The sequence below is a fragment of the Crocuta crocuta genome, unplaced genomic scaffold (genome assembly GCF_008692635.1).
Source record: "Crocuta crocuta isolate KB4526 unplaced genomic scaffold, BGI_CrCroc_1.0 scaffold9, whole genome shotgun sequence".
NCBI lineage: Eukaryota > Metazoa > Chordata > Mammalia > Carnivora > Hyaenidae > Crocuta > Crocuta crocuta.
In genome coordinates this window covers 2,180,585-2,194,339 of record NW_027551567.1, presented here as the reverse complement: position 1 = coordinate 2,194,339, position 13,755 = coordinate 2,180,585, and the positions used below count along the sequence as shown (strand labels likewise).

At 35.2% G+C, this 13,755-nt stretch overlaps 1 protein-coding gene across 2 annotated transcripts in view; it reads right to left on the bottom strand.

Moving 5' to 3' along the window:
- Window positions 1-1,938: 1,938 nt before the first annotated feature.
- SRSF12 (serine and arginine rich splicing factor 12) overlaps window positions 1,939-13,755 on the bottom strand; it is a 16,779-nt gene continuing 4,962 nt past the window's right edge. Inside the window, exons 2-5 of one of the 2 annotated variants that reach the window (XM_077750327.1) lie at window positions 9,571-9,675; window positions 8,172-8,275; window positions 7,879-8,020; window positions 1,939-2,494 (exon numbers count right to left, since the gene is read on the bottom strand). In XM_077750327.1, the coding sequence (XP_077606453.1) occupies window positions 2,125-2,494; window positions 7,879-8,020; window positions 8,172-8,275; window positions 9,571-9,675 (721 nt within the window). In that variant the 3' untranslated portion in view covers window positions 1,939-2,124. Of the gene's footprint in view, window positions 2,495-7,878; window positions 8,021-8,171; window positions 8,276-9,097; window positions 9,404-9,570; window positions 9,676-13,755 lie in introns of those variants that run through there. The other variant, XM_077750328.1, reaches the window with a different exon arrangement.

The following is a 13,755-nucleotide window of genomic DNA, read 5'->3' as shown; positions in this document are numbered from 1 at the left end:
CCTTTTCCTCTAAACCTTATCTTAGTTCAGCATATTATCTGTCACAGACTTCTTACAAAAAGCCTAACAGTGAGAAGCAGTTTGGAGTCCAGCCACCTACAACTCCAAAGTCTAATAACTGTGTGATTTAGTGCATATCACTGAACCTTTCTGCATCTCACTCTCTTTATCTGCAGTGGTATTTTTCTCATACAGCTGTTGTGATGATGAGTGAATAATGTAAAACTTATAAAGCAGTGCCAAGTCAATGCTCAAAAATGTCTGAACTATTATTCCAGTTTTTCCATCAAAGCAAATAGTATCCACCTAAGAAGCCTAAATATTACAATGGAAAACCAAATCAGAGGTAAATCAAAGGATAAGCATGTTCAGAGACACTGCCATATTAAAAAATAAAAACAAGAAAAAAGAAACACTGCTGTATTAACTTTTTACTAAGATGTAATTAAATGAAAAGTAAAGACACTATAATCAAATTCTACTTAGCATTTTGAATGACTGCATATATGTGTGGATAAAGCCAAACATTTAGAAATATAAAACATTACTATTAATAGTTGTCTGTTCTTCTTTGGACTATCCTTTAGATTTTCAACATTGCCATGTAATTTTATAACTAAATTTTATTACAGCTGAACACTTCAAAGAGTGTTCAAAGAGAACACTGAACACTTGAAAGAGAAACAAATTTTGCTGTGATCAGAGAAAACGTATTCAGAGAGTGCTGTACAGTATTCATGAATTTATGGTACTTGTCCAAATATTACCAGCATATTATTTTGTAAAGTTGTTTCTTACATAGGGTCTAAAATGCAAAGAAAAATGGAATTTGTATAAAAAAAAATTGAAGCAACACTGGCTTCTATATGCCAAAAATATAAGACAGATTTTTCTTACGCATTCTAGATACAAATATTAATTGTATGGACTGAGAACTTTTAATTTTCAATATAATTCAACAAAGTACACAAGTAGAACTCTATAAATATATCCCCTATAATAATCATATGCAAATCCATTTTATCACAAATACTACCAAAACCCTCTGAAAAACAAACTACAAACACATTTTTAAAGAAATTCTCAGTTTTAACAACTACAAAAGCAATATCAATAAAGTTATTTGGTTTATAAAAATGAAGGGCAGTGTAAAGTAAATCTGAATACCACAAAGCTTATAGAGGATGCAGTCCTGGATTCCTTACTACAAGTTACTAAACACTTTCAAAAATAATAGGACTTATTCTATACAATTTAAAGTCTTGAGCTAGAGCTCTAAGAAGAAAAAATTTAGTGGATGAAAAGTAGGTATGTAGAAATAATGTTATAAAATATGACTTTTATACAAAATGTACCACTACTCTTCAAATGTATAAGGCTTAATATGTGTATTTTTGGATTATGAGTGCTGTATACAATTTTTAGAGTAGTCTCCAACCATTCAAAATTCAGTATTTTTTATATGTTTTGATATTTCTGAAGTGAATGAACATGGTACAGGATGCAATTTAATGTCAACTTTATCTATGCTGTTCCACACAGTAAAAAGAAAAGCTTTTTTGAGCTCAGGAGATAGTTATCTTTTGAATTCTTGATCTCTATATAAATTCTTCTTCTAGGAATGTCAGAATTTTATAATATGAACAAATATCCACAAGGAATTGGCCCAAGTTTAAAGAGAAGATACAACAGACACATAAGGTGTCAAATAGTTTAAGTCTTCCCTATGCAATTATACAGTCATAATTATTTTTTACATGAAAGTAAAAGTGCTTTAAAGTAAAAATCTTTTTGTAAAACCTATCAGTATTACTAATACTTAATTTCCAAGTAGAATTTTCTATATTAGTTCCATTTTACCCATTTCTTTTGAAAAGTACCCTTTTGCCACAATATAAACAAAAAAAGGTCCATAAAATGGTGACATCAGACACATCATAATTTGTGGTATGGGCCGTTCAAACTGAGACCAAATCTTTATTAACCCAAAGCTAGAGAGATTTTATTTGTTGCACATGCCCAAATTAACTCACATTTTCTATAAGCCTTGAAGAATTTTTATTTAACATAATGAAAGGTTTAATGACTTATATTCAAGACTATATAGCACTCTTCTGCTGCTGTTCACCAGCTGTTTTTATGATGATAACTCCGAGATCTGGAATGTGATCGAAAATGAGAGTGTTTTGCTGTTTGTGCTTTAGCTTCAGAATTGGTATAACCCTTGGGAGATTTACAAGGGGATCTTGCTATGGAGTCAGAATGTCTTCCATGTGATCTTGATTTGGTTCCTGAGCTAGTCTGCTTTTGAGGTGAACTTGATTGTGATTTTCCTATTGACTTGGATCTTTTTGGTAAAGACTTAGACCTTGACCGTCCTCTAGAACCAGAATTCCTTCTTGGAGTTCTTGACTGCCTTGCTGAGGTAGACCGCCTTGGTAGTGATTTGGAGCGAGATTTAGATTGGCTATAAGAAAATCGCCTGTGTCGAGACCTGCAAATATCCAGAATGTTAAAGAGTATGTATTTCACACAAAAAACATTTAATAGGTTTAGAAACAGCAACTTCAGGAATTTATATATTTTATATAATATTAATTATGATTTTATTATTAAAATAAAAGAAACAATTTTAATTTTATTATGCATGCTTTTAGTTCAAATATAAGTACCAAGTTTGTAATATTTGTTATACTACAATCTATGACTAAAAGATTTTTACTTTGCTAGGTTTATCTTATGATACAGGTCAATTCTGAAAAAATGCCCTGCATAATAAATCTGGGTTATACAACTTCTAAGAGGTATGAAAATCTGAAGGGAAAAAAANAGAAAGTAATTATTTTAGGTTTAACAAAAACCAAAACCAAATGTGTAGGACTTTTGAATCCCGCCACGATAAAGCAACTTGTATTAGACTAATCTTCCCATGGAAAACAGCTATATAAAGAAGCAAAACCATGTTTGTAAGACAACTGTTTAAAGGTATTAGAGAATAACCAACCAACCCTAGCAGAACTTGAGGGGTTATAAACCATGGATCTTTTACGAAGACAGTGTTCCAAATTTTGGCATGGTGGAGTTGAACCCAACCAGAATATGGCTATTTGACCAAGCATAAGATACAAGTTAGGATTCAGGGGCTACTTTTTACTAAAGAGGTAAAATCTCAGAGATGAGAAAATGACAGCAAAAAAAACCTCCTAAAATTTGCCTACCAATTTTCTTCAGGTCACTGGCGGCCCTGTTTTAAAAGCTGTGCACTTGGAGAATGAGACTCCGAGGTCAGCAAAAATAGCAGTTGGAAGATTCAAGAATTAAGATGAAATTCTATCAGAAACATGGTGCTGGGGAGAGAGGCTGGAGTTCAAGCCCCCAAAGGTCAAAGAGCCTTGAGTAACAAACTAGGCTTTCAATTAAGAACCCAGAAGGGCCGTATCCTACAGGTAAGAGCCATGCCATAAAAATAAGTGTAAAGCTAAAATAGATCAGCCTTAACAATGCCTCAAACCAAGCCATGAAGGGACCAAGGTAACCTGCCAATACTCCACCTGCTAAAAGAAAACTTTCTTTGGAGAATGTCATCCAAAGCACTGCAAGTTTCCATCAACAATGTCCAACATCCAATAAAGAAATCCATGAGATATGTCAAAAATAGATAAAAATGGCTAAAAGCTAAGGAAATAAAAGTCAAAAAAAAAAAAAAAAAGACCCAAAGTAATTTGGATATTCAGACAGGAGTTTTTAAAAATTACTATGACTAATGTGTTCAAGAAAATAAGAAAAGACAGGCAAAATGTTAAAAAAAATGGAGAAGTTCAACAGAATACTGGAATCTATAGAAAGAAACAAATGGACATTTTAGAAATGAAAATATATATCTGAAATGTAAAAGTCATTACATCAATTTAACATCAATATAGATATAGAAGAAAAAGTGAACTGAACTATAAAAGAGATTATTAGAAAAACATATATACTGAAACACAATGAGATAAAAGGAATTTTAAGAAACCCAGAACAAAGCCTAAAAGATAGGTACTACACAGTCACACAGCCAAGGAGAAAAACTGAATGAGGCAGAAGCAATGTTTGAAGAGATAATAGCCTCGAATTTTCCTAAACTAATGAAAGGCATCAACTCACAATTTCAAGCAGCTCAGTAAACCCTGGAGAGTAAGACATCTTACTTTAAAGGAGTAACATTAAGACTGACAGCTGACTATTATATCAAGAAACAATAGAGTAATTTTTTAAATGTTTATTTATTTTTGAGAGAAAGAGTGTGAGTGAGGGAAGGGCAGAGAGAAGGAGACAGAGGATCCAAAGCAGGTTCCGTGCGGAGAGCACAGAGCCTGATGTGGGGCTCAAACTTACAAATCATGAGATCAAGACCTGAGCTGAAATCAAGAGGAAGATTCAACTGACTGAGCCACCCAGGTGCCTCACTAGTTTTGTCTTTTTTTTTTAATCCATATCCACTAAACACAAAATAAGAGACCTCTTTTTAGTCTAAGATAATACCCCTTATACTGTAATTACTTATAGTATGTTAGGCTTATACGGATTCATTCACACGCACGCACACATGCACACAGAAAATTGATCCTTATGAATATCATGAGTGCTAGGTAAGATCTACATTCTCTTTAATACAATTATACAAATGAAAAAACCTGAGGTCAGAGAAGTTAAGCAATGATTTTATGATGAGTACAAAACAAAACAGAACTGTCTTACAAGAAGATGTGGTTCTTTCTATTCCTGATACTCCATGAGGATTTGGGATAATTGATGAACACTTTTTTAAAAACAACTAAAACCTATTTTTTTAATGTTTTATTTACTTTTGAGAGTGAGAGCACAAGTGAGGGAGGGGCAGAGAGAGAATGGGAAAGAGGATCCCAAGCAGGCTCTGCACTGACAGCAGTGAGCCCAATGTGGGGCTCAAACCCACAAACCTTGAGATCATGACCTGAGCCGAAGTCAGACACTCAAAACAACTGAACCATCCGACAGACATTTTAGAATTTTCTCCAGCTAAGTGTCATACTTTACTTTCACTAGAAAGCATAAAATGATGTGAATATTCACCTTTTTTAGATCAGGAGAAAAACTAGGTAACTATGTCTCTATTACATTTGGCAAACAACTGACATTCCCAATCAGTCAAATGGGCAATTTACTTCTTTTTTCTTTCATAAACTTAAGTCTTTTTCACAAAGGCCAATGAATATTATTCAGTAGGTTACAACAGTGCTGCGTTACGCACAATATTATACCTACTTTGATCTCTGATCTGTAAATCATTCATTTTATACATACCACTTGCATCATTCTAAACTTATGATAAAATGTATATGTACAGTTTCTATATATGTATAGTTATATATATAGTCATAAAATATGTGTACAGTATACAGATATAAAATTCATAGTAATGTAAACTGTTGAACATTACTCCCTTATATCCTCTGTGAAATCAGAAGCAGTAGCACTGTTATCAGTGTGGCTTTCCTATATACAAGGCATGTAAAAATTTTTTAAAATCTTGATTTGCTCTATGTTTTAAGTTCCATAAATATAATTTTGTACTTGAGTATAGAAACTGTATATCAGTCTAAATCTCAAATAATTAATCAATGGGAAAATGGCTTTCCCTTAGCCATGGATAAACTTGACTGTTCTCCATAGATGCAAAGGAAGTTTATATTCTTATACTATCAGAGAAAATACGATAAAAAGGATTAAGTTCCTGTTAGGACTATTTCTAAATATTTCTTCACCAATCTTGGTAGTGGCTCAATCCTGACTGGGTTCTCCTGAATTATAAAAGGTGCTTAGGGCTTCCTCCCTGCTTCATGCCTCCGTAAGGACGGGCCAAATCAAGGTATTTGTTCACACCCAAGGAGAGATACTGAACTGATATGCAAGATTGTAGAGTTCTGACAGGGCCATATTTTCCAGCAATCAGGATTCCTGGATATTAAAAAAATCATAGAATGTAGATGTAGTTCTCACTTCTTATCTTTGACTTCCACTTGGCTGGAGGGACTGGAGCCAGATCACTCCACAGTCTTGTTTTTAAATCTAGGAACCTGGGGCAAAGACTAACTTTCTAGCTCTGGTACATATACGTATACTGGGCTTTTTCTTGGCTAGGCTCTTGGAGTTGAGGAACGGAGGGCCCAGAGAGAAACTGAGCAGCCCTGGTGATCTTTCATCTGAAGTTATGTGGGCTTGTATAGAGCTTAGGTGTACTATGTGTGGCCCAGGAGGGCTCTTATTTCTCACAGAAAAAGGATATTAGTGTAAATGCTGATAATTTTTAAAAAATAATTTTTAAATGTGGGGCGCCTAGGTGGCTCAGTCCTAAACCAAGCGTCCGACTTGGGCTTAGGTCATGATCTCACAGTTCATGGGTTCAAGCCCCGCATCAGGCTCTGTGCTGACAGCTAGCTCAGAGCCTGGAGGCTGTTTAAGATTCTGTGTCTCCCTCTCTCTGACCCTCCCCTTTTCATGCTGTCTCTCTCTCAGAAATAAAAAACATTAAAAAAAAATTTTTTTTAAATGTTTATCTTTGAGAGAGAGAGAGAAAAACAAGGATGAGCAGTGGAGGGGAAGAGAGAGGGAGACACAGAATCTGAAGTAGGTGCCAGGTTCCAAGCTGTCAGCATAGAGCTGGACGTGGGGCTCAAACTCATGGACCAAGAGATCATGACCTGAGTTGAAGTCGGATGCTTAACTGACTGAGCCACCCAGGCGCCCCTTGTTTTTTTTGTTTTTTTTTTTAATAGTAAACTCTACACTCAACATGGGTTCAAACTCATGACCCCAAGATCAAGAGCAAGAGTTGCCTGCTCCACTGACTGAACCCCAATACTGATCATTCTTAAGGAAAATTTACCTTAAAATGTTACATGCCTACGAAAAAACTATAGCATTAAAACTCAAGAAAAATACTACAATTATTTAAGAACTTAAAAATGCTAATACAATTTCAGTTATTTAAATAGCTTCACCAAGTTATTAATTTTCATTGTGATTTACTATTGTTCGAACAGAAACAAAGTCCTAGCTAGCAAAATAAATAACCTGCATATATCTTTTTCTGAAAAAACTTACTATTTTCATGTCTTCTTATAATAGTACCATACTTGTAATTTATTTTTGAAAATAATTTACCTTTTATAAATATATTGATTTATGTTAATTTTAAGTTCAACCTCCTTTCACAAGTGATTGTATTTCTTATGAGTTTTTATTTATTTACTTACTTATTTTTTTATTTTTATTAAAAAAACTTTTTTTAGCGTTTATTTATTTTTGACAGAGAAAGACAGAGCATGAGTTGGGGAGGGACAGAGAGAGGGAGACACAGAATCTGAAGCAGGCTCCAGGCTCTGAGCTATCAGCAATGAGCCCGAAGCAGAGCTCAAACCCACAAACTACTAGATCATGACCTGAGTGAAGCCGGCCGCTTAACCAACTGAGCCACCCAGGCACCCAATCATCAGAACTTAAATTGTTAATTACTGTGTTCAGTTAGGAAAATTTCATTTTTTAAATTCTATTTTATTTGTCAAGTATACATTAAAAAATTTTTTTTTCTTCAGTACATATTTCTTTTCTATTAAGAAAGATTAAAATTAAGTCTATCATGAAATAAAAACATTGGAAGGTATCCAATAAACCCAAGTTAAATTAACGATACACTTCAAATAGAGAGGAGTGTATCTTTTTTTTTTTTTTTACAGTTGACCTTTATGTATATTAAACAAAATGATTCTAAGCCAGGCCTGTTTTTGAATACTCTTTAAATGTTTTCCAGAAAAAGTAGAAAATTAAGTTTTTAATACTTCTGTATTTTGTACTCACTCTTTAAGGCTATCAGATCGTCTCCTATTTCTTCCCCATGAAGAACTTCTACTTCGAGTTCTCCGTTGGCTGGGGCTTCTTGATCGCCTATGATCACTTGGAGAACAAGGGTGACGTTCTTTTGATTTCATTTGGCCTGGTGCTAGAATATGAAATAATTTATTACCTGAAAACCTCAGTAACAACTACTCAAATAGTATTCTTTTCTGAAAGAATTTGAAATTTAAAAAAATCTGTCAGAGCTAAAACTCATTCTGCTGAATAAACAAGATCTAATGTTTAGTCACACTTACTTTTTCGATCACCTTGTGCAAACTGTATTTCAATTTGACGGCCACATACCCACTTTCTATTGAGGTTATAAAGAGCATCTTCAGCATCGCGAACATCTTCAAATATGACTAGTTGTTAAGGATACTTTGAACATCAGATATCAAGTAAAAATATTATTTTGGAAGAATTATTTACATGTGACATGAAATTAACAGGAAAAACAACTCCAAGTTATTAAGCTCACATCCCATATATATCTATATAATCAGAAAAAAATTCACTTTTATTATGAAAACAAATGCCCCCTTATGATTTACAAGAATCTAAGAGAACAAAAACAAACGTGCAACTACACTTCTAATATACACATTAGTGTAGCTGCAATATGCACTTATAATGTGAAAGAACATGGTATGAGAAAGAAAAATGTCCAACATTGGCTAGGATAAAAAAAAAATTGTTTACGACTCACTCCTTTCTTTCATGTAAAAGATTCATCAGGTTTTAAGTATACAGAAGACTTTATTCTAAAATTACGAATACTCTTTCACTAAAAGCCTTTTTGAATATGACATTTAGGAAAAATTAATTATAAACAAAACTGCAAAGACACATGTAACCTAAAACATTAATTACACCTTTAAAAATGATATTTACTTTTGAACCTACTATTTTAAAATACTTTTATGTTTTATTACTTGGGATATAATTATAAAAGAAACACAAAAGCAATCTGTGAACATCTGGAATTACGTATATTGGTTTGTAATACCCCACTAAACTTCCTTATCTATGTAAATTATATATTAAACCTAACTAAAATGGAAATAAACTATAGAAAATGACTACCTGTTTTTCAGGAGGTTGTTCACTAGTTTAATTTTTTAAAAATAGAAAACAAAAAAAGCTCAAGAAATGCAATACAAAATGAGACTTTGGCAATTACCTCAATGTCACTTGATCTTGAACCTTGACCTTTACTCTTTAAGGCTTGCAAGATGGACTTTATAAGAGATGCAGAACCAACAAAATCAGACTTGGCTTTGACTCTGGAACTCTGAATATATGTAGGAAAGCCGAAGTCTCAACCTGTTGTTGGCTTTGTCTTTTGCTTGATAAAGACTTCCCCTCTTCCAGGTCTTTATATCTGTGTCCACCCTCCCTCTTTACTCCTCGATGCTTGAACTTTAGGTGCCTTTTTTCTTGCCTGCTCGGTTTATGCTTGGTTTCTAGCTAACAGGTTGGTTCAAACTGGGGGGTGCTTGCCAGCTACTGTGGACTGCTTTAGATTTTCTGAGATAGAGAAATAAACACATTTAATTAGGCAATATTAATCTCATAACATAAGCTCCTGAATACACATGCATATCTGCACAGATACACAGTACATTCACATGCACACAGTAAAACAAAGGATATTGAACATAAGCAAATCCTCTTGGGCGGCGGGTGTAGAAGTCAAGTGGAATGTAAACGTCTACTATAGGGCCATATCGACCAAACTCACGGCGCAAGTCCTCAGGCCTGAAGTGTTTTAGAAATAAGGCAAAGAAATATGAATAGCTGGATTAAAATATTTTGCCTATGGAAATCCAATTGTAACCTTCAAAAGAAAGTATTATCTAGACTAGTAACTAAAATTGTCGCAACAATCACCCAGGGTTTAGAAAGGAGGAAAAAGGAAAGTAAATAAATCCTCAGGCCTCACTTGTAGAGACTCTGATTTTATTTATTTATTTATTTATTTTTTAATTTTTATTTATTATTTCTAGGAGAGAGAAAGAGTGAGCAGGGGAGGGTCAGAGAGAGAGGGAGTCACAGACTGAAACAGGCTCCAGCCTCTGAGCTGGCAGTCAGCACAGAGCCTGACGTGGGGCTCGAACCCACGAACCGCGAGATCATGACCTAAGCAAAAGTCGGACGCTTAGCCGACTAAGCCACCCAGGCACCCCAATAGAGATTCTGATTTAAAAGATCTGCATTAGGGGCTGGAAATGTGTATTTTTATAAGCACTCCAGGTGGCTGTTATGCTTAATCGGACTGGGGAAAAAAAGGACCCAGGAAAATTATTATCCATCTTTGAAAGTTACACTTATTGGGGCGCCTGGGTGGCTTAGTCGGTTAAGCGTCCGACCTTCGCTTAGGTCATGATCTTGCGGTTCGTGGGTTCGAGCCCCGCGTCGGGCTCTGTGCTGACAGCCAGCTCAGAGCCTGGAGCCTATTTCAGAGTCTGTGTCTCCCTCTCTCTCTGACCCTCCCCTGTTCACGCTGTCTCTCTCTCTCCTAGAAATAAAAATATTAAAAAAAAAAAAAGTTACACTTATTAAAAGATATTTCAATTGTCAATATAAAGAGTTCTGTTAACTATTTCATTAAGAACACATTCATTTGCCTCACTATAATTTCATGTGTATGTTAATTTTATTTTCAGATGACAAGGTTAGATGCTAATGAAGTCCTCAAATTATTTTATTTCTCAAGCTTTAAAGAAAAATGTTTTACTATTAAACATAGCGCAAAATAACTGCCATAATCTTAAATCTGACAAGTATTTTTAAGCCTCCTATATACATTCTACTGTGATAGGTACTAAAGAAGGGACATCAAAGGAATATTTAGCTTATTCGTCTTCATGTAGCAACAACTTAACTGAAAAGACAAAATACTTAGCATCTATAGCTGACAATTATACTGCATTTATAATCCAGCTACTATTCACCTTAATTTTAACAACTTTATGGTTGTTTAAAGGTTAGGGCACAGACATATGAATTCACCTAAGGTCAGCAAGCCAGCAAATGATAGAACTAGAATCAAACTTCCACAACCTGACACCAGTCTGTGTTCTTAATCACTGCACCTACCACCTCATGGAGATCTTAGAGATTCACCATCAAGCTATGAGCACAAAACATGGCCCAGAAGAAACAGGAGTACTTCAAAACATAATACACAGAAAGAGGACTCAATGATGACTGCAGAGCTGCTGGCTTGGGCAAATGGAAGGAAGTGTCAGTGACAAAAATTAGCTGGAAAAGAGAAGTTAGATTGTCTAGGGAGGAGAGAGGCAAAAGAAATGCTGGATTTGAGGTGATGGCAGAACATCCATAAGAGCTCTGTAAACTGGGGGCAGGGCTGGCTCAGTAGACAGAGCATGCAACTCTCAATCTCAGGGTTGTGAGCCTGAGCCCTATGTTGGGTGTAGAGATCATTAAAAAAAATATTTAAGAAAAAGTTCTGTAAACAACTGAAAATTATGATTAAATAATTTTACTTTTCTTTCAAGACTAAAAGTAAGTGATTAAAGCTAGAGATGTGAATTCAACTATGATTAAATGTCCACTATACAACTGACATGACATCCTTTATTGTATTTTGTTTCATTTAATACTTATTATAAAATGCTTATCTGCCTTCCCTGAAACTATTACTTTTAGAGGGTAGTGACAATGTCTTTTTTTTTTTTTTACTTTTTTTTTTTTTACAAATAGTTTATTGTCAAATTAGTTTCCACATAACACTCAGTGCTCATCCCCGTAAGTGTCCTCCTCTATGCCCATCCCCCTCTCCCCCCACATCCATCAGTCCTCAGTTTTTGTCAGCATTCAAGAGTCTCTCATGGTTTGCCTCTCTCCCTTTCCCCCACCATTTCCGCCCTTCTTCTCCCCCTTGTTCCTCTGTCAAGTTCCTCCTAATCCTCCTATACGTGCAAACATATGATATTTGTCCTTCTCTGTCTGACTTATTTCGCTCAGCATAACACCCTCAAGGTCCATCCATGTTGCTACACATGGCCAGATTTCATTCTTTCTCATTGCCATGTAGTATTCCATGGTATAGATCAACCACATCTTCTTGATCCATTCATCTGTTGATGGACAATGTCTTTTTTTAATTCATTCAACAAATACATACTGAGCACCTACTCTGGCTAGGCTCTAGGGATGTGATGGAGAACAACATTCCTGCTGCCAGAGAACAGACCACAGGGTAATGATTCTCAACCATTCCTGAGTATTGGAATCATTTGCAAAGGAGATGATATAGAAACAGGTACTCCAGCCTGATGCATTAACCCTAGTTCCAATCAGTACTTCCCCTGGTAGGCCCTAGGTAGGTTTAGTTTTTTAAAGAGTTTCACAGGAAATTCTGAGAATCAGGGTTGAGAACCACTTTTAAAGCAGGTGTCTTCACCAGTGTACCTACCTAGCACAGTTGGTTAGCACAAAGTAGACACTCAAAATATTGACTTAGCATTTAGTAATTATTGTCAAGGAGACTGAGAATGAGAGGTTACCTTGCCCAGAGGTACATACAGCCAGCAGCAAACCTAGACTTCAAATGAATGTTTTCTGAGGCAGGCAATCCCATCAACAAATGTGAATGGCTGACAGGAAAAGGATCTTAGATGGTATAATGGAGGTTGGAGCAATGTGTGTAACGGAGGCTTGGAATCCCAGAAGCCAAGGGTGACAGGAATCTGAAGGAGCAAAACTTCTCAAAAGAGCTGGCTCCCATTGTCACCACTCCCACAGCTGTTAGCTGTTGTTTTGTTCTCATTTATTTTTGTATTTTTGATGTCATTTTGAAACTCAGAAAATTAGAGAATACAATAAACACCTATGAATCCACCAAGATTTATTATATCTCAATACGTGTCATCATTTTCAGTAATTTTTTTTTGGAACGAGACATCTTATTCTACCTTAGAGACAATCATATATTCATCATTCCTCTGCATAACTCTGTATTTTTACTATAAGTTAATATGTCATAATTACATGTTTTTGCATATATCAAACTTCATATAAATGGTATCAGGCTATTTGTATAATTTTACTCCTTGCCTTTTCCTCCCTTGAGATTTCTCTATGTAGTCTAGTACACTCATTTTAACTCTGTATTGATATTATCAATAAATCACAATTTACTTATCCATCTTTCTGTGGTAAAACATTTAAGATGCTGCCTGTTGGATGTATCACAATGCAACAACTGGTGGGCTGGAGAGCAGGCTTATCTTCAGCTTGACTACTTGCTCTCCAAAGTGACCAAATGAGTTTATACTCCTCAAAACATACATAAGAATTCCCATTACTCCACCTCCTCATTAACATTTTTAATTCTTATCATCCTGAAGGATATAAAGTGAATGGATATCTTACTGTTGTTTTAATTTTAATTTACCTAACGACCAGATAGGTGCAACATCTCATGTGTATGGGTCAATTATTTCCTGTTAATACCTACCAGCTGTATTTCTGGGTTAAAGAGGATGTGTATATATGTAATTTTTATGAAACTGCCACACAGGCCTGCAAAATGGCTGTACCATTTTATATGCCCACCCACAATGTATGAGTTTCAGTTCTGCCAACCTTAGTTAGCACTTTCTATTGTCAGGGTTTTGTTGTTGTTGTTCTAGTTTTTTTTTTTAATTTTAGCCATTCAAGCAGGAGTTACGTGGAATCTCACTGTGGTTTTATTTGGTTTAATGTTTACTCATCTTGAGAGAGAGAGAGAACATATGAGAGGAGTAGGGGAAGGGGGAGGGGGAGGGGAAGAGGGAGGGAGGCAAACCATATGAGACTCTTGAATGCTGA